At 37.7% G+C, this 25525-nt stretch overlaps 1 protein-coding gene across 9 annotated transcripts in view; it reads left to right on the plus strand.

Moving 5' to 3' along the window:
* PTGR2 (prostaglandin reductase 2) overlaps window positions 1-25525 on the plus strand; it is a 50390-nt gene that overhangs the window by 22847 nt on the left and 2018 nt on the right. For 8 of the 9 annotated variants that reach the window (XM_081289508.1, XM_081289510.1, XM_081289512.1 and 5 more), the window contains 6 exons: window positions 13913-14104; window positions 19712-19882; window positions 20725-20934; window positions 21885-22006; window positions 23358-23445; window positions 24212-24251. In XM_081289508.1, coding sequence (XP_081145634.1) covers window positions 13913-14104; window positions 19712-19882; window positions 20725-20934; window positions 21885-22006; window positions 23358-23445; window positions 24212-24251 — 823 coding nt within the window. The remainder of the gene's footprint in view (window positions 1-13912; window positions 14105-19711; window positions 19883-20724; window positions 20935-21884; window positions 22007-23357; window positions 23446-24211; window positions 24252-25525) is intronic. The other variant, XM_081289514.1, reaches the window with a different exon arrangement.

Raw genomic sequence — 25525 nt, forward strand, 5'->3', positions numbered from 1 at the left:
GATAGTAAATGCAAAACGTGGACTATCCTCAGGATGAATTGGAATTGAAAAAAAAACAATCTTTAATATCTATAACTAAAACATACCAAGTTTTTGGCAAAGCAGACAATTGAGGAATCCCCGACTGAGCAGGTCCCATAATGACCATTTCATTATTAATGGCTCTTAGGTCTTGCAATAATCTCCATTTACCAGATTTCTTTTTGATGACAAAAATGGGAGTATTATGGGGAGATACAGAAGGTTGTATATGTCCTTCCGCTAATTGTTGTTTGACCAGATCATGGGCTACTTGTATCTTTTCTTTAGTCAAGGGCCACTGAGGAACCCATACTGGTCTTTCTGATTTCCATGTAATTTTTATTGTCTCAGTGGCCCTTTGTGAAAATCCAACCCATGTCTGTCTGTTCCTTGATCTATTTGTATTGGTGCTGCTATACCTTGTTCTTGTTTTTCTAATCTTTTTCCTTTCCTAAAACCTTGTCTAGCCATAATAGTGGGTGCATTTTGATTGGTGTTATTTGTTAATGTCAAACCTAATTGATCTAAGACATCTCGTCCCCATAAATTTACGGGAAGATGATCCAATACATATGGCTGTATAGTTCCTTCACATCCTTCAGGATCCTTCCAATCTAATACCATTGCGCTTCTATCAGGATTAGTCGCCACTCCTAGGCCTCGAAGTGTTTGAGTGGCTTGTTGTAATGGCCAATGTTTTGGCCATTCTTGACGAGAGATGATGCTAAGGTCTGCACCTGTATCCAGTAGCCCATTAAATTCATGTCCTTGAATATTTAGTTTTAGCATGGGGCGAGAATCTAAATTTAAAGAAAGCATAGCCCAATCTACACCTGTGGAGCCTAATCCCTTGGAACCTCTTTCTACAGCATGACTGGAAAATTTATCATGTAGGCTTGGTATTATTAGTAATTGTGCTATTCTATCTCCTGGTGAAATTATTGATATACCCTTTGGAGAACTGGCTATAATTTTTATTTCACCTTCATAATCGGGATCAATTACCCCAGGACTTATCAAAAGTCCTTTTAGAGTAGAAGAGCTGCGTCCCAATAATAAGCCTACTGTTCCTTTGGGAAGAGGTCCTTTTACCCCTGTGGGAATGATTTGAACTCCCATCTCTGGAGTTAGTACTGATCTGGCGGAGGCGCAGATGTCCAACCCTGCGCTCCCTCTGGTTTGTCTGATGAGGGATCTGATGGACAATGTGTCCTGGTCACTACCCTGATGGGGTTGCTGGGTTCCTCCAGTGCTCCGTATATTTGTGGTTTGGGGCCCCGGAGCATTGGGGCCCCCTGTCCATTTTTTGGCAGCGGAGCCCGATGCCTTTGTCCACGATATTGTGGATAAACACCTTGTCCTTGTTCGTTTTTTAATGGAGTACCCTCTATGGTGGTTTGAGAACGGTATTCATTAGCCCAATGTAATGGAGTACCCTCTATGGTGGTTTGAGAACGGCATTCATTAGCCCAATGTCTCCCTCTACGGCATCGTGGGCAAATACCCGGTATTCTACTCCTTTGATACCTAGTTTTGTTAAACCCTCCTCCTATGGGGCAATTCCTTTTAAAATGTCCTGTTTGTTGACAATTGTAACATGTTCTTGGCCTGGTATATAAAGCCTGTTTTACTGCAGCTGCCACAATTTGCCCTTGTTCATTAATGTCTCTGGCATCTAAAGCCTGTTTTACTGCAGCTGCCATGACTTGCTCTTGTTCATTAATGTCTCTACATAATTTAATATATGTGTTTAAATCTTCCTGTTTCCATGGTCTAATGATATCTCTGCACCAACGATTCGCTTGGTCATAAGCCAGTTGTTTTATTAATGGCATTGCTTGTTCTGTATTCCCCAAAATTCTGGTAGCTGTTTGAATAAGCCTATCTACAAATTCAGCGTAAGGTTCATTAGCTCCTTGTATTATCTTAGATAATTGACCTTGTAAACCTCCATGTCCTTGTAAAGTCTTCCATGCCTTAACTGCATCTACAGCAATTTGTGAGTATACGCCAGGATCATATGCAATTTGTTGCTGCGGATCCTCATAAGGTCCCTTTCCTAACAACATATCTAGATTTCTCTGAGAATAACCAGCTGCTGCATTTCGCCTAGCCGTCTCCTTGCAAAATTCCTCATTGGCAACCTTCCATAACAGGTATTGTCCTCCATTTAGCACAGCTTTACACATATTAGCCCAATCTGCTGGCGTCATGTTCAAGTTGTTAATGGATTCGACCAAGCTTACAGTGAAGGGTGCTTGAGGACCATAGGTTGTTACAGCCTCTTTTAGCTCCTTCACTGTTTTGAAATTTAAACCCTGGTAAATTCGCTGCCCTCCTACCTCAAATACAGGGCATACTTGAGATCCTGTCTCAGGATCCCAACTATCAACTGCGGGGGTTGGGAGTCTCCTAGCATATGGAGGTGGTGCTGTTGATTGGACACTTATGTCCTCTGGTGATAGAATGCTGTTAGTAGCAGTCTCCTGTAGAGGTGGTGCTGATGGTTGGACACTTACACTCTCTGATAGAAAGGTGTTATTAGCAGTCTCCTGTTGTAACTTTTCCCCTGATGGCTTTTTCTGCTTTAAACTTCCTTCCTCTGTCTCACTAGCTCGAAAGACCTTCTCTTTTACTTGAATCTTTTCCTCTTTCTGACTAATTTGAGAGACCTTCTCTTTTACTTGAATCAATATGTCTTCTCCTTCCTCTACCCTTGTCTGAATTGAAGGCTTTGGACTAAGCAAACCAGATACCAACGCCCACAATGTCAATGTGCCAACTGGCAGAGTCCCTGGGTTGTTCTTTTCTATTCTTTTTAAATCTTCACCATGATGGTTCCATTGTGATATATCTAACAACTCCTCCTTAAAAAGCCATGGGCTACATTGTTGTATTGTATCAACGTATGCCCTGACTGTTCTTGATTTTACTGCGATGCCTCCTTCCTCTAACAATTTACTTAACAGTCTTTCGGTTTGTTTTTTACTAATTGCTGATCCCGTATTTCTACTATAATATAACCCAACAAGATAACACCAAACAAAACTGAGACAGAATGAAATAAAAATGGAACCACACAAAATCATTATGACAGCCTTTCTATCCTCCTGACATGTGCATCCGTCCTTTCTCCCTATCTGTTCCTCAGACGCAAATAGTTTTTCCTCAGACGCAAATAGTTTTTCCTCAGATGTGAGCGGTTTCTCCAGGGACAGGCAAGTTAAAACAAAAATGAAGCAAAACAAAAGAGGAATCTTAGAATGGCTACCCATCCTCTTGCCCTGCCCTCAGGGGCGAGCAGTTTACTTACCCTCAGTCGCTCCCCGTGCGAGCCACCAAATGCCGCAGTCTGGCTGGGCACAATTCAGGAGCCACTTGTCAAAAGAAACAAACTTTATTTTTAGAACTACAAACGCCAAACAAAACAGCTCCTCAGGAAAAACCCCTCAGAGCCCAACTGCCACCACCGGCTTCCCACAAGCCTCTCACCCCCACACAACCCTCACCACCTCCCACAATCCTCCTGTTCTTGAGGCCGATTGGCTGGGTTGCGTGGGCGGAGCCAAAGAAGTCCTCCAATGAGCAGCTCCGTGGAGGAGCCAATCAGCTAGATGTTGCTGGGGCCGCTGTGAGCCAATCATCAGCTGGCAGTCTGAAGGGCAGGGAAACAGCCCAATGAACATCACCGCAGAGGAGCCAATCAGCTAGATGTTGCCGGGGCTGATGTGAGCCAATCATCAGCCGGCAGTCTGAAGGGCAGGGAAACAGCCCAATGAACATCACCGCAGAGGAGCCAATCAGCTAGATGTTGCTGGGGCCGCTGTGAGCCAATCATCAGCTGGCAGCTTGTTGCTGGCAGCTGGAAGTTTGCTGGGGCCCCTTTGGCTGTGGCTCTCAACAGTCTAACTCCTACAACAGAATAAATTCTAACAGATAATGAAACTAAAGGTCTCAGTAACTGAGCTGCCACCAAGGTCTCAACAGCTTCTCCCTCTGAGTCCTCTTTTTCCCCAAAGCCCTATTCCCTCTGCCTACTTCCTGCTGGCACTGAAGATTATATCCATATAAGAATTCAATAGAAAAACCGCAGGAAGACCCTTACTACTGTCTAAGGGATTGCTGATTATTATGATGAAAGGAAATTAGTTAAGGCCTTTAAGTAAAGAAATTTGCCTGCAATGGTACAGTAATTGAGCATACAGAATTTGGAGAAGTAATTCAGCTTTACAGTGACTAGCACAAGAACATATGCCATTTCCTGGTGTAGACTGGCCTAGCTAGGGATAATCAGCTAAAGGTTTATGACTTTTAAGTGCTTGTGGCTTAAGTGAGGATTTCTGTGCAATGAGTAGTTTCCCTTTTGTCCCTTGTCACAAGTGTAAGAACCTCACAGCTTGTGTAATGTAACTCTGTGGAGTCTACTTTTAACTTGGACTACTGTAACTCCTTCATGCAATAAACTGAAAAGTTATAAAAAAGAAACTAAAAAAAATGTATAAGCCAGGAGTGGTGACACATGCTTATAGTTTGAGAGGCTGAGGTGGGAGGATCACTTGAGCCCATGAGTTCAAGACCAGCCTGAGCAACAGAGTGAGACTCCCATGTCAAAAATGGGGTGGATGGGGGGAATCAGGTATAGCTCAATGGTAGAACACTTGCCTGTTATTCACAAGGCCCTGGGTTCAATCTCTAGCAATAACAATTTTTTTTCTTTTTCTTTTTTTTCTTTTACAAAGAAATATGGTCAATTGAATGAAGTTGGAGAATGAATAACATGGCAGTTATGAATAAGAATGGCAGCAAATGATTGATAAGTGTGACTTTTTTCCCCCCCAATGCTAGAGACTCACACTTGCTAGGCAAGTACTCTCCCTCACCTTTTCTTGATTTTATTTTGAGACAGGGTCTTGTTTCTTTGCCCAGACTCCTCCTGTTCTTCCCTTCCAAGTAGCTGGGATTATAGGTCTGGACCATCACACATGGCTCCGTGTGACTTTTAGGATAGTGTGTTTTTATAAAACACAGTAAAATAGTATTTCCAAAACCAAAAGATAAATAGTAAACTTAGAACAATTTACAACATAAAAGATAAAGTCTGATGTGTAGGAAGTTTATATATTTCCTCTTTTGGTTTCTAGAGCATCATTATAGAAGACAAAGGGAATCCTGGCTTACTTCTTTTCAGGCTTTATGTACAATGGAGACCCAATTGACAGTATCCTTTGCTACCAAAACAACCTATAACTTTGGGAAGGCTCATGTTTCCTCTTGAGCCATTTGGGAAGTTCAGGTGCTTTCTAACAGTGACATTAGTCACTTGTGAATATGATCATAATGAAAAGCAATTAGATGATTGTCTTTGCCTGTTTCTGTTAGTATAACGGAACACCACAGATTGGGTGATTTATAAAGAATAGTGTTTAAGCTGGGCTTGGTGGTGTAACCTATAACCCCATCTACTTTGGAGGCTGGAGGCAGGAGGATCCCAAGTTTGAGGCTAGCCCTAAGCAATTTAGTGAGATTCTGTCTCAAAATTTTAAAAGGGCTTCAGTGTATAGCTCAGTTGTAGAGCTTGTCTTGCATGTGCAAGGCCCTGGGTTTGGTACTAAATACTGGGAAAAAGTTTAGGAACTTTTAAAAAGTTTAGGAGGTTTAGGAACTTGGTACCAGAACCTGGTAAATGCCTTCTTGCTGCATTATAACATGGCAGAGGGCACCAAGGACAAGACAAAGCAAGTATGCTAACTTGGGTCTCTCTTTCTCTTCTTATGAAGTCCCTAATGCAATCATGGGATCCCCACTATCAAGACCTCATCTAATACTAATTATTTCCCCAGGGTTCCACCTTCAAATACCATTAAGAGAGTCTAATAGTCCCATAATTTAAGCATGTAATAATTTTTGTGTGTTCTTTTCTCTGTTTAAAAAGAGAAAAAAATACCATTAACATATGACTTTGGGGATTAATTCTCAACATTAGTTCGGGCTAAGAAACAAACACTCAGACCATAGCAATAACTTTTTCAAAATTCTTTCCAGGAGTGGTGAAATTTTTTTCTTTGTGGACTTGTGAAATGAAATGGTAGTTGGTCCAAAACATTAATAGATAACTTGTTAAGTTGAAACAGGGATAAAATGGGTCACTTATTTCCCACAGACCTAAAGATGTGCCCACTTTCAGTGGCAGCTAAAACAAAGCTCAGTCATGTATGGACTTTATTGCACTACATATGCAAAGAAAATCACATAAGGAGAGTAATTATCACAAATTGAGAGGAAAAAATCACAGGGTTCAATTTTCAGAGTCAATTATTGAGGATAACTGGTTTGGCTTTCTTATGACTTTTACACTTCAGTGTATAATACAACTCAGATCATCTAATGATTTCACGTACAACAATGAACAAATATAAATACTTTCACTTGGGGCTATATTTGTAACTCAATGACATAGCCCTTGCCTAACATTCCCTAGACCCTGGGTTTGATCTCCAACAACAAAAACAAAAACAAGCCAGGTGATTTAGGAGGCTAAGGCAGGAGGATTGCAAGTTTAAGGTCAGTCTCAGCAACCTAGTGACCCTGTCTCAAAAATTTAAAAAGGGCTGGGGAGGGCCTGGGGTTGTGGCTCAGCAGTAAAGCGCTCTCCTAGTGGGTGCAAGGCACTGAGTTCGATCTTCACCGCCACATAAAAAGAAATAAATAAAATAAAGGCATTGTGACCAACTACAGCTAAAAAAATATTTTTTAAAAAAGGGATGGGGATGTGGTTTAATGGTTAAGTGCCCCTGGGTTCAATCTGTAGTCCTAAAAACAAAACTAACAAAACCCCAAATCAAATGAAAAAAGAAACAAAGACTTTTACTTAAGCCAAGGATAATAGTAAGGGGACAGATTTACCAAAATAAAGACAAGGATCCAGACTAAAAGTATTTTAAAATCCAATAAATTAGATAAAAAAGATGTATTTGCCACAGAATATTTTGAGTTGGGACAGACTTCCCATTCAACAGGATTCCCTCTGAGGTTTAGTTTGTTTATTTTACAGTACTGATAATTGAACCCAGAACCTCATGGGTGCTAGGCAAGCCCTCTACCACTAAGCTACTTCTCTGTCCCATTCCTCTGAGGGTGTTAGAATGAGAGATATTTATGACTTAAGATTATAGGGGGGGGGGGAAATGATGGAATAAGTAGAATTATTATATGAACTAATGCTTTTCATGTCAAAACCCCAATCTCAAAGCAAAAACAAATCCCCAAAAACTCTTTTTCTTTAAGGGAATTAAATACCTTGTTTATCTACTCATTTCATAGTAGAAGTCAATCTTTCTTGAGAATTTTGTTTCTTGTTCTTCAGATTATGTCAATCAATCAATCATCAGGTCTTGCAGATGCCACCTACTAAGTACTTCTTAATTCAGTATATTTTTCAGTGACTCCAAGAATATCTACTTAGTCTAAATCACTATTTCTTTCCTAATGGAAATGCCCCCTTAAGCCATTTTCCATAGTGTGACCACAGTGCCGTTTTTATAACAGAAACTAATTGTGCACCTTGCTTAAAATCATTTGATGGCTTCCCATTAGTTTTGAGATTGAGACTAACACTTTGACATGGTCAAATATGCTATGTTCTCTGGTCCCTGTTTTCCTGTCTACCCTAACTGTGCCCTGCCTTACTTCTTACCTTTGCCTCACTGGACCTCTTCCTTTGATAACACATCAGTGCACATTTATCTTAAACCTTATATGAATTAGGCTTTTTATTTTCTGTATTTTATGATCCTTTGACTTCTTAGGGGATTTGCTAATCCTGGAGAGATTTTTTCATCCACAGCGTTAGCCGATTTTTAGAGGGAAGAAACAACTTGCCTTTGAATACGCCTTTCATATGCCAACCATGTTATTCAAAGCCCATATCCTTAACTATCTCCCCTAATTCTCACCTACCAAGCTAACATTTCTCTTGCCTTAAATCACTAATGCACAATTAGGGACCAGCCCTGCAGCCCAGAACCAGCTGAGATTATTAAGGCTATCCAATCCTAAATTTATTCAAATTTACCTGCCTTGTCACCTGTTCCTTCCTATGGAAATCACAGTAAAAACTCTGGAATTTGCTCTCTCCTTGCTCCTCCTACCTCCAGACCAGTTCTTCGCCATGTGGACCTGCATGGCATGGCATGGCATGGCATATCCTGTCTTTTTGGTATCTGTAAATTATAAATCCTTTTTTCAAGGCATCTGTCTCCATGTTCATTATCTGACTCCACAACCAATACTTGATAAAAATAGAGTTCTGGGTACATATTAAAACATGCCTTCAGGGCTGTGGCAGTAGCTCAGTGATAGAGTACTTGCCTGGCACATGTGAGGCAATGGGTTCAATTCTCAGCACCACATAATAATAAATAAATAAAATAAAGGTATTGTGTCCATCTACAACTTAAAAAAATGCCTTAATACATGCAAGCCTTGCACCCAGAATCCTTTTACCCTTTTCCCTTTACCTGGATAAACCCTGTTATTTCCTAGATACCTGTTTTAAGGGGACTTTATTTGTTGTAAATCACCTTAAACCCTTAATTTGGTTTATCCTCTATTTTATATTGTGTGGTTATTAAATGTCTGTCTTCTCTAATAAAAAGTAAGCTTATGAAAACAAAGGCCTTGTTTATCACAGTATCTCAGTGACTACCATGTTGCTTATTAAGTATTAATTGCAGAAAAGAAGGAAGAAAATCACTTTGAAATCTTTCACTAGATACAGTTAGAGCATTAGTCCTTAAAAGAACTTTAAAAGGAAAAAAGGAACCTAATGAACATTAAGTCATGGAGATTTTAGGTGATTTCCTAGTTTACAATTAACTTATTAGCTTTGTTTTATTTTATTTATTTTTGTGGTACTGGGGATTAAACCTAGGAATGTTCTACCTCACAGCTATATCCCTAGCCCTTTTTATTTTGAGACAGAGTCTTGCTAAGTTACCCTTGAACTTGGTATTCTCTTGCCTCAGCTTCTCAAGTAGCCGGGATTACAGGTTTATACTGGTATTTATGTTTTAAAGAGACACAATCTTGGTATGTTACCAGAGCTGGCCCGAATTCCTGGATGCCAGGAATTCTGCTTCATCCTAGGTTATAGATTTGTGCCTCTGCTCCTGGCTCAAATTTATGGTTAATTTTAATCACCTTGTGTATACAGTATTTTACGTGAAGACATACACAAACACACACAATTTTGTTTTCATATTAATTTTTTATTCCCTCCTCAAAACTGAAGATCACACACAGGGCCTTATGCATGCTAGGCAAGTGTCTTGTCACAAGCCCTAATCTCTCTTTCTCCACCGCTCTTTTCAAGGCAGACTTTCCCTATGTTGAGCAGGCTGGCTAGAAGTTTTGGACTCCAGACCTCCTCCCACCTCAGCCTCCCAAGTACCTGGAACTGTAGTCATGTAGTAGCACACTTGGCTTTGCTTTTATATGTTTAAGTGACTGTATATGCACATCTCCATATTAAAAACTAGTTCAGATGTGGTTATTTTGTTGGCTCATGATGTTCTATTGTATTGACTTGTTTTTTACCTATAAGTAATTACTTGTGTGATATTGTGATTTATATTGAGATACTTGATCTTCCTTTCAGTTTACTAGTACATAACTCCTAAAACCCTTGGAATTTCCAAAGCAATGTGTCTTTTTGTATGTTAATACATATTTTGATGCCTGGGGCAGCTCCTGGATAGTCTTAGGGTTGGAGCTAGTTGCCAGAAGAACCAACCATATGATTAGAGGTTTTTTTTTTTTTTTAATATATTTTTTTAGTTGCAGGTGGACCTAATATATTTATTTATTTATTTTTATGTGGTACTAAGGATCATACCCAGTGCCTCATGCATATGAGGCAGGTGTTCTACCACTGAGCTACAACCCCAGACCCATGATTAGAGGTTTGAAACTTTTATTTCCACCTCCCAACCTCCTTGAAGAGGACTGCCCAGAGCTGAATATTAAGTTGATCATCATTGGCTAATGATTTAGCCAGTCATGCATATACAGTGAAATGTGCATAAAAACCCAAAAGGCCTAGGTTTAGGGAGCTTCCACATAGCTGAACATGTGGAATTCTTGGATGGTAGCACATTCAGAGAGGGCACGGAAGTGCTATATTCCACTTCCCATATGCCTTGGCTCATGTATCTCTTTCATTTAGCTGTTCTGTATAATAACCTTTATAATAAACGGGTAAATGCAAATGAAGTTTTTCTATGAATTCTGTGAACCACTTTAGAAAATTAATCAAACCCAAGGAGAAAGTTGTTGGAACCCTGACTTACAGCTGGTTGATCAGAGGCCTAGACCACAATCTAAGGCCTGAGATTGGTATCTGAAGTGTGGAGCAGTTTTGTGGGACTGAGCCCTTAAATTATGGGACCTGACACTGTTTCCAGCTTAAATTGAATTAAGACACCTAGCTGATGCCCCTGTAGACTGCTTAGTTATTAGGTGGGGAAATTGTATGGTATTAGATGTTGCTTACAGTAGTAATGAAACTGGAGTTAGAGATGACACCAGATTCTCTGTCTCTGTTGCTGCAATTGCAGGTGGGGTCACAGTCCTCTGTGGCAGAGGCACAGTTATTCACAGCAGCAGGTGCCCACCAGTGTCAGTGGCTGGTCTCAGCAGACAGGGCTGGAGTTTTCAGCATCATTAATGGGATCTGGCTGGGTTACAGCTCTCCATAGCAGGCTGCGCCAGCTTAGTATTGCAGACCCCAGACCCTAGCGACCTGCCAGCAACTTCTTCCAGGTTCTTGTCTTGTGAATTTGAAGAATGAAATCTATGGACAACAGAGAATGAGAGTGAAAGAGTAGAATTTATTTAGTCACATGAGAAGAAAAGAAAAAGCTCTCGCCAGGTGAGAGGAGAACCCAGACCATAGCAGGTTGCCACTGAAGTGTACTAGTCTAGGGGCTTATATAGCTACTAGATAGAGACGTTGATCACTATCTGTGTTAACCAGGTATTAGAAAAATGCCCATGACCTTCTGATTGTGTCCTTTTAGTCCCTGAATGTGTAGCTTTCACTCAGGTCCATCCTACTCCCCTTTTCCTACACTAGTGGATAAAGGAGTTGGCTGAAATGTTTGGAATGTTTCTACAGATTAATTTCACGGAGTGATCTTTAGAGAATCCTTTATGGGGCCCAGTGCTAATGTCTTAATCTCTTGACCTATCTAGTCAGCAAGTGAGAGTAGGATAAACACTGTTTTTCCCTCAAATTTTTCTATTAGCCGTGTCAGGCCCTTTGTCTAACCAGTGTCCTATGATTATTGTACCTGTTTTCCAGAAATACATAAGAGGTAGCATGCAAGCAGAAGTATATTTTATTGTATAGAGACTTCTGTGTGAATTCTGTATTTGGTCTTTTCCCCTGATGAACTGAACTATACCACATGGGGCCCCTTATTCAAGCAGCCTTCCATATTTTCCATCTCCTGGCCACACTGTGGGCCTCAACATTATATACTTCAGTTGAGAGACAGAGTGAGCCACAAAGAGGAAGAGTCTTAACTGCTTGCCAGAGGAGTTTTTACCCCCACTGTGACAGAATGTGGTCCCACTGTAACATTTCATCCCTTGTGGATTAAAAGGCCATCCATATGAGGATGGTGAACATAATGTTGGAAAAGTGCCTGGTCTGAAGTTGTTAGAAACAATTGTATACAAATTGTTTCTTTTAGGTTATTTGTGTGGAGGAGGCAGAATTGCTAGGCCAAAAGAAATGAAGAGTTTATGGTCTGTATATGTTATCATGCCCAAGTCATGCCCAAGTCCATCTGCTTGACACTCAAAAGCCAATACACGGGAGCTGAGATTTGGTGGGAAAGAAATCAGGTGTACTCAAAAGCTAGCACCATGAAAGTGGGGGGACCTATCCTATCCCCACAAAAAAGATCTTAGGGAACTCAAGTACACAAAAGGACTTATGGGGAAAGAGGGAGGAAAAGTGGGATAATGTACATGAATACTGCATGTTGGGTGGGGTCTTTATCAACAAGGGTGTGTGTTTGCTCACTGGCCCCCACCCCCACCCCCCACTGCCCTACTTTGGCCAGAACATCAAAATCACCCTTGACAAAACCAAAACCAAAACCAGCCAACCAAACAAATAAAACAACCTTGACTTACTGGGTCTAGTTTCTTTAGATAAACAGCAGGCTTAACCTTACTGCAAATGTACCTGCTTTGTGTTAGTTGATGCACCAAACTAAAGAATAAGGAGGAGAGTTCCATATTCCAATGTAATCTGAAGTTAACCAGATGTTTTGGGTTTTATAAATCCAAAGAAAAATTATTTAGCAGGCAACATCTTAATCATTTAGGTGTGGATTTTCTTTAGAATTTAGTACAGGCAAAGGAAGGGAAGCTAAAGTAACTTTGCCAAGGACACTTTCCAAAAGAGGGGACAATGTTACACATATGTTGCTAGTTTGCTTCCATACAAAGTAAACAGTTTAAAAAAATCATTGGTAACATTTAAGTGTATCTAAAATGCCATAGTCCATTGAAAGAATCAAAACAGTATTTTGTATTACTTTTGCTACCACAATGCATGTACTACTACTTAAATTTCCTTGATTTTTTAAAGTTTTATTGAAATACAATTGACATATCACACTTAAAGTATTAAAAGTGTACACCTCCCAATAATGCTCATATTCTACATTTGTTATTCAGTTTCATTTGTCAATGATTTTTAGTATCATTTATATAGTTTCACAATTAACACTACAATCTAATTTTATTTATTTATTATGTGGTGCTGAGGATCAAACCCAGCATCTCACACGTGCTAGGTGAGCGTTCTACTGCTGAGCCACAACCCCCAGCACCCCCCCCCCCAGCTTTTTTATTTTGAGACAGGTGTCACTCAGTTGCTGAGGCTGGCCTCAAACTTGGGTATCCTCTGGCCTCAGCCTCCAAGTAGTTGAGATTACAGGTATGTGACATCATGCTTGGCTTGTTTCACATCTTACGCTTAATTTTAAAATCCATTTTGAATTGATTTTTGTATATAGGGTAAGTCTAATTTCATTCTTCTGCATGTGGATTTTTCATTTTCTCCAATATCATTTATTGAAGTATTATTTTTCCCATTGTGTGTTGTTGGCATTTTTGTCAAAAATCAATTATAGCCAGGCATTCATGGTAGCACATGCCTATAATCCCAGTGACTCAGGAGGCTGAGACAGGAGAATCACAAGTTTGAGGCCAGCCTCAGTAACTTAGTGAAATCCTGTCTCAAATTAAAAAATAAAAAGGACTGAGGATATAGCTCAGTGGTAAAGTGCCCTTGCATTCAATTCCCAGTACCCCCCTCCCCAAATCAATTGTAAATGCATGGATTTAAAAAAAATTATTTGTTCTTTTTAGTTGTATATGACAATAGAATATATTTTGACAGATTATTCATACATAGAGTATAACTTCTCATTCTTGTGATTGTACATGAATGTGCAATTACACTAGTCATGTATGCATAATGCATGGCTGGACTCTGTATTCTGTTCCATTTGTCAGTGTACCTGTCTTTTAGATGCAAGTGCCATGCTGTTTTGATTATTATGATCTATTTTTAGAACATACTTAAAAGCCTTTTTAATTACACTCTTATGTGTATTGAAGAAGAAGTGCATTTTTTTTCAAAATAAAAAATAACCAAAATGAAGGGAAAATTAATACATATTATTTTTATTTATTTGACTAACACTTTATTAAATATTACTTATCACATACCTTTAGTCATTGGGTAAATTAGTAAACTCTGGCTCAGTATTATTTAACAGAATTATCTTAATTAGTGCCTTCTTTTTTTCAGCGTTGTAGGATGAATGAAGACACTGGTACTGATTATATAGCATCTTGGCAGCTGTCTCAGGTGGTGGATGGTGGAGGTGTTGGAATTATAGAATTAAGCAAGCACACAAATTTGACTAAAGGTGACTTTGTGACTTCTTTCTATTGGCCCTGGCAAACCAAGGCTATTCTGGATGGAAATAGCCTTGAAAAGGTGATGTATAGAATAAAAATATCTGATCCCCCTCCCTCCCAATAATGCTCATTTTCTATATTTGTTATTCAGTTTCATTTGTTATCAGGTAAAAAATAAAAGCGTACTTTTTTTTTTCTTTTAGCTTACTGCCAGTTGTGGAAAGCTTTTATTCCTTTTCCACTGTTGGCTGGGACTGTATGTGACAATTCGTAGATTACCAGAGAATGTTGTGATTTTCCATATTTATTTCTCAAATTATATATATAATATAAAACCTGAGCTCTAAGCATCAAAAATATTTTATATTAAGAATTAAAAGTCCTCCTATAATTATATACTTTGAAGTTTCCTGAGAAATAGCCACCTATGAAACACACTTGCTTTATGATTGATATTCCATTTCACATCAGAAATCTTATTTCAGTTCACTTTTAGGCTAAAACTTGTGAGATTATCAATATTTGTTTTGACTACAAAAATGTAGCTTCATGTAATTCAGCATAATTTATCCGTTATCAAGGAACTTTATGTCTTTATATTTCAGTCTCCTCATGGGCAAAATGAAAGTAATAGTTATCATAAGTGAATGTTATGATAATAAGATAAATATTATAAAAGTTTTGTAAGAAGCTTTATAATATTCAAATATTTTTTATTATTACAAATATTTTTTCTTTTTTATTTTTTCCCACTGACTGGGGATTGAACCTAGGGCCTTGTGGATATTAGACAAGTGCTCTACCACTGATCTACATCCCCAGCCCCACTTTTTTTTTTAACTGCTTTTATTTTTTAAATACATGACAGTAGAATGCATCAAAATTCTTTTTTTTAGTATTTATTTTTAATTCTACACAATATCTTTATTTTGTTTATTTATTTTTATGTGGTGCTGAGGATCGAACCCAGGGTCTCGCACATGCTTGCCTAGCACTCTACTGAGCCACAACCCCAGCCCCACAATTCTTATTACACATATACACAATTTTTCATATCTCTGTTTGTATATAAAGTATGTTCACACCAATTCATGTCTTCATAGATGTACTTTGGATAATGATGTCCATCACATTCTACCATCATTGCTAACCCCCTGCCCCCTCCCCTGCCCTCCCACCCCTCTGCCCTATCTAGAGTTGTCTATTCCTCCCATACTCCCTCTCCCTACCCCACTATGAGTCAGTCACCTTATATCAGAGAAAACATTTGCCATTTGTTTTTTTGGGATTGGCTAACTTCACATAGCATTATCTTCTCCAACTGCATCCATTTACCTGCAAATGCCATACATGATTTTATTCTCTTTTATTGTTGAGTAATATTCCATTGTGTATATATATGCCACATTTTTAATCCATTCATCAACTGAAGGGCATTTAGGTTGGTTCCACAGTTTAGCTATTGTGAATTGTGCTGCTATAAACACTGATGTGGCTGTGTCCCTGTAGTATGCTGTTTTTAAGTCCTTTGGGTATAGACTGAGGAGAGGGAGAGCTGGGTCAAATGGTGGTTCCATTCCCAGTTTTCCAAGGAATCTCCATACTGCTTTCCATATTGCCCAGCCCCCACTTTTTAAAAATTAAAAATAAATTTGAGACAGTGTCTTACTAAGTTGCCCAGACTAATCTAGATCCTTCTGCCTCAGCCTCCTGAATAGCTGGCATTTCAGGAGTGGTCACTGCACCTGGCTTGTTATTACAAATTCTTAACCAGTGTGTGAAAGTTTCTAATACTAAAATGGAAACACTTATGTGAAACCCTAACAAATGGAGCTAGAAATCCATGAAGGACAGGCCCTCAAAACAACCATCTTGCTTACCTATCAACTTCCTGTTTTGGTAATGGACTGATGCCACCCTTATTAATCCTTGTAATGAAGAATAATTGTTTCAAAACAACTAATGTCACTTCTTCATTTTACCTTTAAAAATTCTTGCCTTCCTTTGCCTCCCTAGATATGCACATGCATGCACATCCTGGATTGCAGTCCCTTGTTATTCCTAAATAAACTGTTTTTGAAATGTGAGTCTATCACCAATTTTGTCCCCATGTGGAAGTCCAAGGAGGTCTTTCCAGAGGTAGAGACCTCTACTTGGACTTTGAGGTTTGTGGATTGTGATGGACATCATTATCTAAAAAAGATTCTTGACCATATCACAGAAAATAATTTAAGGCCCTATCAGGTATGAGTAGCAGAGTGAAAGATTTATTATAATGGGAGCATACACATTCTTAAAGCAGAGTGTGGGCAATCTAAAAAGTGAGATGCACTACCAGGACTTGAGGTCAGGCTTTTATTATAGTACCTAATTATGTGCAATATGTATGATCCCAAGGGGCTGGACTTCCTCAGGATTGGGAAATACTGAGTAAGATTGTGTTTTCTCATTAGGGGGTCTGATGTGTAGGCTTCAGCTAAACAGCAGCATCTCAGGTAGTTAGGTGATTGGCCCAGAGCAATCAAATGTTAGCCTCTAACCACACTAGGTTAATGTTCTCTTGTCTATTGCCTTCCTATTCTCATTTTGCTACATTCCAGAAAACTACAGGGAATTGGAAAGTTACAAAGTAATTTATGAGCTGTTTAGTGCATCCTTATCTTCTGGTCCTTTTCTGTCCCTTATTTTTTTTTGTCCAGCTTATGAGTTGTCTACAAGTTGTTTGTTCTGTATGTAATAGGGATATTTTTCCTTTAGAGTCTCAGTGTTCTCTGTCCATAAATTTCTATCTCATTTTAGGTTAAATTAAAAGAGGCTAAGATATGAGTGCTACATGAGTGACTTTACACAATTATTTGTAATCTTAATGGTTCTAATACAATAGATCTAACTAGAAATTTCTTAGTAGGAAATAAAGAATACTCAGCCTATCAATATGCTTATGTTATAATAAGTATATTTGGCTTTTATCCCCAGTTCCTGACTAAATGATCTCAAAAATCTTGGGATTTGCAGAGCACAGTGGTGCTGCCTATAATTCTAGCTGCTTTGGAAGCTGAGGCAGAATAATCATAAGTTCTAGGCCAATTTTAGAAATTTAGTGAGACCCTCCCTGTCTCAAAGTTAAAAATAAAAAGAGCTAAGGATGTAGCTCAGTGGTATAGCACCCCTGGATTCAATCTCCAATACCATTAAAAAAAAAAAAAAAAAAAAAAAAGGTTTAGCAGACTTGGCCCTGAAATTGGCTTCTGGAGTGGGAGCAGTTTTATGGTACTAAAACTATAACTTCTGGAATCCAACATAATGCCAGGTACATAGTGTCAGAATTGAAATGAATCAAATGATAGGTTGCATAGCTGGTGAGAACTCTATAGTGTTGGAGGAAAAAAAAAACTATGCTGTCAGTAGGTTTCCATGTGAGGTGTAAAGAAACTCTTTTTCTCAGAGTGCTGTAGTGGAAATTGAGCAGTTGAGGGCAGCTTGCAAATGCTTTGGGAATAGGTATTGGAAATGAAGAAGAGTAATTTAGAAGGGAAAGAAAAATAGTATTTGCTGAACACAAATTTATCTCACAGTGTTTTGATACTGACTTTATCAGTAAATCACTATTGCATACATGAACTATTTCTGTGTACTATAGACATTCCTATGTATTGCAGGCCTCATCTCTCTCATTCCTGGGGGTTGAACCCAGGGCATTACGCATGCTAGGCAGGGACCCTCCCACTGAGCATCCTCAGCCCTTTTTTATTTTTTCTTTTGAGGCAGGGTCTGGCTAAATTGCCCAGGCTGGCCTTGAACTTATGATCATCCTGCTTCAGCCTCCCAAAGAACCAGCATTATAGGCATGGTATTGCCCAGCACATTTTATTCATCATAATTGAACTACAAATAAGCTAAGGTTATTAGTGGTTTGTAAATTTTTACCAAAATTATCCATTCCTTAAAAATTATCATAAAGGCTGGGGTTGTAGTGCAGTGGTAGAGCACTTGCCTAGCACATGTGAGGCATTGAGTTTGATCCTCAGCACAACATAAAAATAAATAAATAAATAAACAAGCAAACAAATAAATAAATAAAGGTTTCATGTCCATGTATAACTAACATACATATATATTTAAAAATTGTCATAAACCTGCATTGTAGAGAGTCTTTCTGTATATTGTTCCAATTCCCTCTAATTTTATAGATAAGAATATAGACAGAAAAAGAGCAATATAATTATTGGTAGCACCTAGTCAGCATATAAGCATAAAACACCAAAATGAAATAGGCTCAATTTATTTTCTGTAATTAAACTAAAATAAATTGTATCGTATCTTCCTTTTTTGGGTTTTTGGTGCTAGGGATTAAACTCAGGGACTTGCACTTGTGCTCCATCACTAAGCTGCACCCCAGTCTCCTTCCTTACATTTTTATGGTACATATTAACCATCAGTAGTGAAAATTATTATAGCCAAGCACCATGGCATATGCCTGTAATCCTAGCACCTGTGAAATTTAGGAAGACTTTGTCTCAAATAAGAAGAACTGAGAGTGTAGCTTGGTGGCAGAATATTCCTGGGTTCAATCCCCAGTACCATATACATACACACATACACACACACAAAAAAAAAAAAAAAAAAAAAGGAAAGAAAAAAATAGTTGGAGTTTGAGGTTTATTTTTGTTGTTGTTGAAGTGGGTGTCTTGCTTTGTTGCTTGGGTTGGCTTTGATTGGTCAAAAAAGGTTTTTTAAAAAAATTTTAATAGAGAATTTTGGTTTTTTTCCCAACTCTTTACAAATATATTATAGAATTTTAGCAAGACTGAAGAATAGTTTGAGGCAGGGTCTGGCTAAATTTGGTCTGGCTAAATTCAGAAACCATACTGAAATTATTAGTTTGCTTGGACTGCCACAATAAAATACTATAGGTTGGTGGCTTTAAACAACAGAGATTAATGTTCTATTCTGGAGACTAGAAATCCAAGATCAAGTTTCTGGAAATTTTCATTTCTGGCTTGCAGGTAGATAACTTCTTACTGTGTCCTCTAGTGGTCTTTGTCTGGGGTAGGCAGTGGTTGTATTTCTTTTCTTTTTTTTTTTTTTAAAGAGAGAGGAGAGAGAGAGAGAAAGAATTTTTAATATTTATTTTTTAGTTCTCGGCGGACACAACATCTTTGTTGGTATGTGGTGCTGAGGATCGAACCCGGGTCGAGCATGCCAGGCGAGCGCGCTACCGCTTGAGCCACATCCCCAGCCCTAGTGGTTGTATTTCTTACATTTATTCTAAGGGCACAGATCCTATTGGATTAGAGTCCCATTCTTTTTTTTTTTTTTGAGGGTGGTGTACTGGGGATTGAACTCAGGGGTTCTGGACCACTAAGCCACATCCCCAGCCCTATTTTGTATTTTATTTAGAGACAGAGTCTAATGGAGCTTCTGTGCTTCTGCTGAGGTGGGCTTTGAACTCCAGATTCTCCTACAGCAGCCTCCTAAATCTTAGGGATTATAGGCATGCGCCACCACGTCTGGTTTAGAGTCCCAGTTTTGTAATCTCATTTAACCTTACATAGCATCTTAAAGGCCTTATCTTTGATACAGTTACATAGGCAGGGGGCACACAATTTATTACATAACAATCTCTACTTTGTCTTAAAACAGGAATTTCTAATATTATGTTAAAATGCTATATACTTTATTTTAGGTAGACGCACAGCTTGTAGATGGACACCTTTCATATTTTCTTGGAGCTATAGGTATGCCTGGCTTGACTTCCTTAATTGGAGTACAGGAAAAAGGTCATGTAACTGCTGGATCTAATCAGACAATGGTTGTCAGTGGAGCAGCAGGTGCCTGTGGATCCTTGGCTGGGCAGGTAAACGTTCTGAGAATTATTTAACTTTTTAAAAAAAGTTGTCATAATCAAACTTCTGGATATATGTATATAATTTAAAATATGAATGTGAACAAATTTAAATGATTATTTCACACATTTTTGGTAGAAATGATGTTATTACCCATTAAACTCTCTTAACAACAATATGATGTATATTGTAGGTTTTTGTCTCAATCTTTATTAACCAAGAATGGATATGGTAAATGCTAGAGGATTGCTGTCATCCATGTAAGGATAAGAATCATAGAGACCCCCCTGGAATTTCACAAACTAAAGATAAATGAGGGGCTGAGGGTGTAGCTCAGTGGCAGAGCTCATCCTAAAAAATCATATAATAGGCCCTAGGTTCAATCATTGGTACCAAAAAAAAAAAAAAGAACTGATATTTTAAAAAACCCTCAGGTAAGAAAACGTATATTGAGTTCCAGAAATAAAGTAAATCTTTTGATAGAATTCTGTTAAGTTCATTGTTTTATAGGAAACCATTAAGACAAAATATTTTAGGTGTGATTTTTAGTTCCTCACAGGCCTGAAAAATATTGAATTGTAAGGTAGTGATGTTTTAAGTCTGAGTATTCCATTTATAAAATCAGATTTAAACTGTGAATTTTAAACTGAGATTGATTTTATTCAATTTATTTTTTTTAAAAGATGACATTTTCTGCCCTCAGTTCTATTAGTTTCTTTTTGTTAAAAGCAGTGTAATCTAACCTCAATTGTGATGAACTCTCTCATAAACTTAAAATATCTTGTATACTTTCACCTTTTTACAATAAACATGATAATATAAAACCATTTAATTTTCAAAATATTCCTCCTAGATTGGCCGTTTGCTGGGCTGTTCCAGAGTGGTGGGAATTTGTGGAACACAAGAGAAATGCCTCATTTTGACCTCAGAACTGGGCTTTGATGCTGCAATTAATTATAAAAAAGGGAATGTGGCAGAACAACTCCGAGAATCATGCCCAGCCGGAGTGGACGTTTACTTTGATAATGTTGGTGGTGACATCAGCGATACAGTGATAAGTCAGGTTGTTTGCCAATTTATGTTACAAAGTTGAGTACTGCATTTTATTTGTTGTGATATTTTTTTATGTGATACTGAGGGGAAAAAAACTTCATAAAATTGTAGGGTTTACTGTGACAATAGTGATGATCCTTATTTAAGTGATATGAGAGCTTGCTGATATCTCCTTTCATATGCTAACAGATTTACTGTGATTCATCTGTTTCAGTTCTTGTCTAGCAGTATTATATTTTCACCTTAAATTAATTTTTGTGAAAAATTACAGTTGCATTTGTTAAATGAAATTGTGAAGTTCTGACCTCTAACTTGCCATTGACCAAGTCACAGTCATCCCCCTAACTTTGAGGAAATAGGTTTTCATAAATTGTGGGTATTTACGATTTTCTTTATTAAAAATGTTGTGAAGTATCAACATGAGCTATCAACAATGCATAGTCCATTATTTGCAGCTTAGGTTACATTATTTAAATGCAAAGAAATACAATACTGCTACTAATAAATGTAGTGACAATGACAACTAATATAATTCTTTTGCTGATTAAGAAATTTTGCCAATGGGGCTGGGGATGTGGCTCAAGCGGTAGCGCGCTCGCCTGGCATGCGTGCGGCCCGGGTTCGATCCTCAGCACCACATACCAACAAAGATGTTGTGTCCGCCAAGAACTAAAAAATAAATATTAAAAAAAAAGAAATTTTGCCAAGATCATTGTAATGTCATGTGTAGCTAATAAAAAATAAAAATTTTTTCATTTGCCTTTATATTCCTTTGGGGTGAATTTGTTGCTAGCTAATTAAAACTTTTAAATACATATAATATGTAAATCTTCAAAGCAAACTAAATTGGCAGTAGAAGATTAAATATAGTGGTCAAGCAGGTTTTCATTTAGGCAAACGTAAAATCAATGAACAGGAAAGGTGTCTAAGGAGGTAACCATCAAAAATTTTTCTGTGCAGATGAATCAGAACAGCCACATCATCCTGTGCGGTCAAATTTCTCAGTACAATAAAGATGTGCCATATCCTCCTCCACTGCCCCCTGCGATAGAGGCAATCCAGAAGGAAAGAAACATCACAAGGTATGTCCTCTGTCTTTGCCCTTATTACCAGATTCAGATTCAAGGGGGAATGTATATGAAATAAATTGTTATTCAATATAGTTTTTCCTTAATAAATAAAATTTATATATATATATAATATATGTATATTTTTACATAAATGGAGTATAATTTCTCATTCTTCTGGTTGTGCATGATGTAGAATCTCTGGTCATGTAGTCATATATGTATATAGGTAATAATATCAAATACATTCTACTATCCTTCCTATACCCAAACCCCTCCCCTCCCTTCACTCCCTCTACCTAGTCCACCCTTTATTGGGAATTAGCATGTGCATATCAGAGAAAACATTCTGCCTTTGTTTTGGGGGGACTGGCTTATTTCACTTAGCATGATATTCTCCAGTTACATCCATTTACCGGGAAATGCTATAATTTTATTCTTCTTTAAGGCTGAATAATATTCCATTACATATGTATACCACATTTTCTTTATCCATTCATCTGTTGAAGGACACCTATGTTAGTTACATAGTTTAGCTATTGTGTGTTGAGCCACTATAAACATTGATGTGGCTTTATCAACGTAGTAGGCTGATTTTAAGTCCTTTGGGTATAAACTGAGGAGTGGGATAGGTAGGTCAAATGGTGGTTCCATACCAAGTTTTCTGAGGAATCTCCATACTGCTTTCCATAATGATTACACCAATTTCCAATTCCAGCAATGTATGAGTATGCCTTTTTCCCCACATCCTTGCCAACATTTATTGTTACTTGTATTCTTGATAGTTGCCATTCTGACTGGAGTGAGATGAAATCTTAGAGTAGTTTTGATTTTCATTTTTCTAATTGGTAGAGATATTGAACATTTTTTCATATATTTGTCAATTGATTGTATTTCTTCTTCTGTGAAGTGTCTGTTCAGTTCATTAGCCCATTTATTGATTGGGTTATTTGGGGTTTTTTGGAGTTTTTTGAATTCTTTATATATCCTTGAAATTAATGCTCTCTATTTTTAAGCTAGTTTAATATTTAGGTTTTGGTTAATTAGCTCTTTGAAAACTCATACTTACTGGATTTGACTGAGCTGGGTTAAGTCAAGAGAGGATGGGGAAAGGAAGATATCTACAAAGAAAAAAATCACAGAACTGTTGCTAAATGGAGTTGTAGATGCTGGGCAGACATAAACAGTAGAAGTTTAGTATACTTACATTTGTAAATACACCTAAAATTATGTCTGACCAAACTCAGTGTGATTAATTCTAATATTTTAAAGATTAACAGATTTACTAGAGTTCTGGAATGGTTTCATCTTGAACTCTCACTCCTGTCTTGTTCTCTGATCATTATCCTTTTCTTCTCCCCTACAGGGAAAGATTTATGGTGTTAAATTATAAGGATAAATTTGAGCCTGGCATTCTACAACTGAGTCAGTGGTTTAAAGAAGGAAAGCTAAAGGTAGTACTTCTATTTTTTATCATTATAATTCTTCCTGCTACTTGATATACTTTTGTATTATTTAAATTATATTATAGCAAACATTTTTTCCTTTATCTTGCATACCAAAAGCTGGGATTATGGCATGCACCACTGCACCTAACCTCAACCATGTTTGTTTCATTATAAAAAATTCTTACAAAAGAAATGTATACTAAATATCTTTACCTTGCTGATGATTGTAAACTCCTAACTGAAGAAACCCTCTTATTATTAACTTTATATAAAATTTACTGTTTCACTTTCTGTGGATTATATTACAAAATCAATAGTTTTCCCAAAATATAAATTAGTAATATTCAAATATTTATGGAATTCTACCATGTATTGGAGACTCCTTTCCAAGAAAGTCATATAAGCACATCCTAGTGTCCTCACCTACTCTCCATGGATACTCTGATGTCTTTCTTAGTTGTTGGCTGAAAATCAGAAATTTTTAATTTGGGATTCAGAGATCCTGACCTTGTTCTCTTAATGTTCTTGAAATCCACAAATGATTGGCAGTTATGAGTGTGTGTGTGTATATTTTGAAAAGAGGATATATAGCTGGGTACAATGGCGGGTACTTATAATTTATCTCAGCTACTCAGGAGGCTGAGGCAGGAGAACTGCAATCAAGGCCAGCCTCAGCAACTTAGCAAGACCATCTCAAAATAAAAAGGGCTTATCCCCATTATTACAAAATAATTTTTTTAAAGAATACTAAAACTACTGTTTTAATTTACAGATCAAGGAGACTGTGATAAATGGATTGGAAAACATGGGAGGTAAGAGGAATGTATTTACTTATTATATACATGTGCTCAGCAAAAATATTCTTTTTTCTTTTAATGCTACTTCTCAGGTGTCTCCTCCCCCTTTTCTTTTTTTCTTAATTTTTAGTTTTGCTAGGCTGAATCAATATTAACTGTGTTTTGGTTGTTTGTTTTCCTTCTCTTTCTTTTTTTGACAAAGCTAGGGATCAGGGTCTTATGCCTGCTAGGCAAGTCCTATATCACTGAGGTACATCCCCAAATTTTTTTTCTTTCTTTTTTACCGTATTGAGAATTGAACCCAGAGGCACTCTTATCACAGAGCCACATCCCCAGCTATTTTCATTTTTTTTCTGTTGGGACAAGGTCTCACTAAGTTACCCAGGCTAGCCTCAAACTTGAGATCCTCCTGCTTTGGTCTCCAGAGTAGCTGGGATTATAGGCATATACCACTTTGCCTGTTTTTCTTTTAATATTGGGGATTGAACTCAGGGGTACTTTCCCACAGAGCTATATCACCAACCCTTTTTATTTTTTGAGACAAGGTCTCACTAAATTGATGAGGATCTCACTAAGATGCTACGGCCGGCCTCTAACTTGTGATCTTACTGCATCAGCCTCCTGAGTCACTGGGATCACAGGTGTGCACCACCATACCTGTTGTTTTTTCTTTCTTTATTTAAAATATTTCTTTTAGTTGTCAGTGGACCTTTATTTATTTATATGTGGTGCTGAGAATCGAACCCAGTGCCTCACACATAAGCACTCTACTACTGAGCCACAACCTCAGCCCCTCCTTTTTTAATCATTTATTTCTTCCCTGCAAAACCATACTCTAGGTTTTCATAAGTATTGTAATCAAGATCTATGTGAGTTCAACTTAGTGGTATTTAAGAGGTATTGTTATCACATCTCAAATAGTTTATAAAAAATGTAAGGATTGTGAAAATTACTTAGGCTTAGGTTACTTTTTCAGATTAGCTGCTTCTGGGGCAGTTTATATTAAGCAAATTGTCAATATTTAACTTTTGCCCACTATACATAGATTTAAGATATTCTCATTTAGGGCTGGGGCTATAGCTCAGTGGTAGAGCACCTGCCTTGCATGTGCGAGGCACTGGGTTTGATCCTCAGCACCACATAAAAATACATCAACAACAACAACGACAAATTTAAAAAAAAAAGATTCTAATTTGTTCATTTAACTGAAAAGAGTTAAATCAAACTGATGTTTTCCTTTTTCAGAAAAAAATTTTAATACATTTTGTTAATGTATATTAAACATAAAA

This window comes from Spermophilus citellus (assembly GCF_964194105.1).
Source record: "Spermophilus citellus genome assembly, chromosome: 4".
NCBI classification, from domain to species: Eukaryota; Metazoa; Chordata; class Mammalia; order Rodentia; family Sciuridae; genus Spermophilus; species Spermophilus citellus.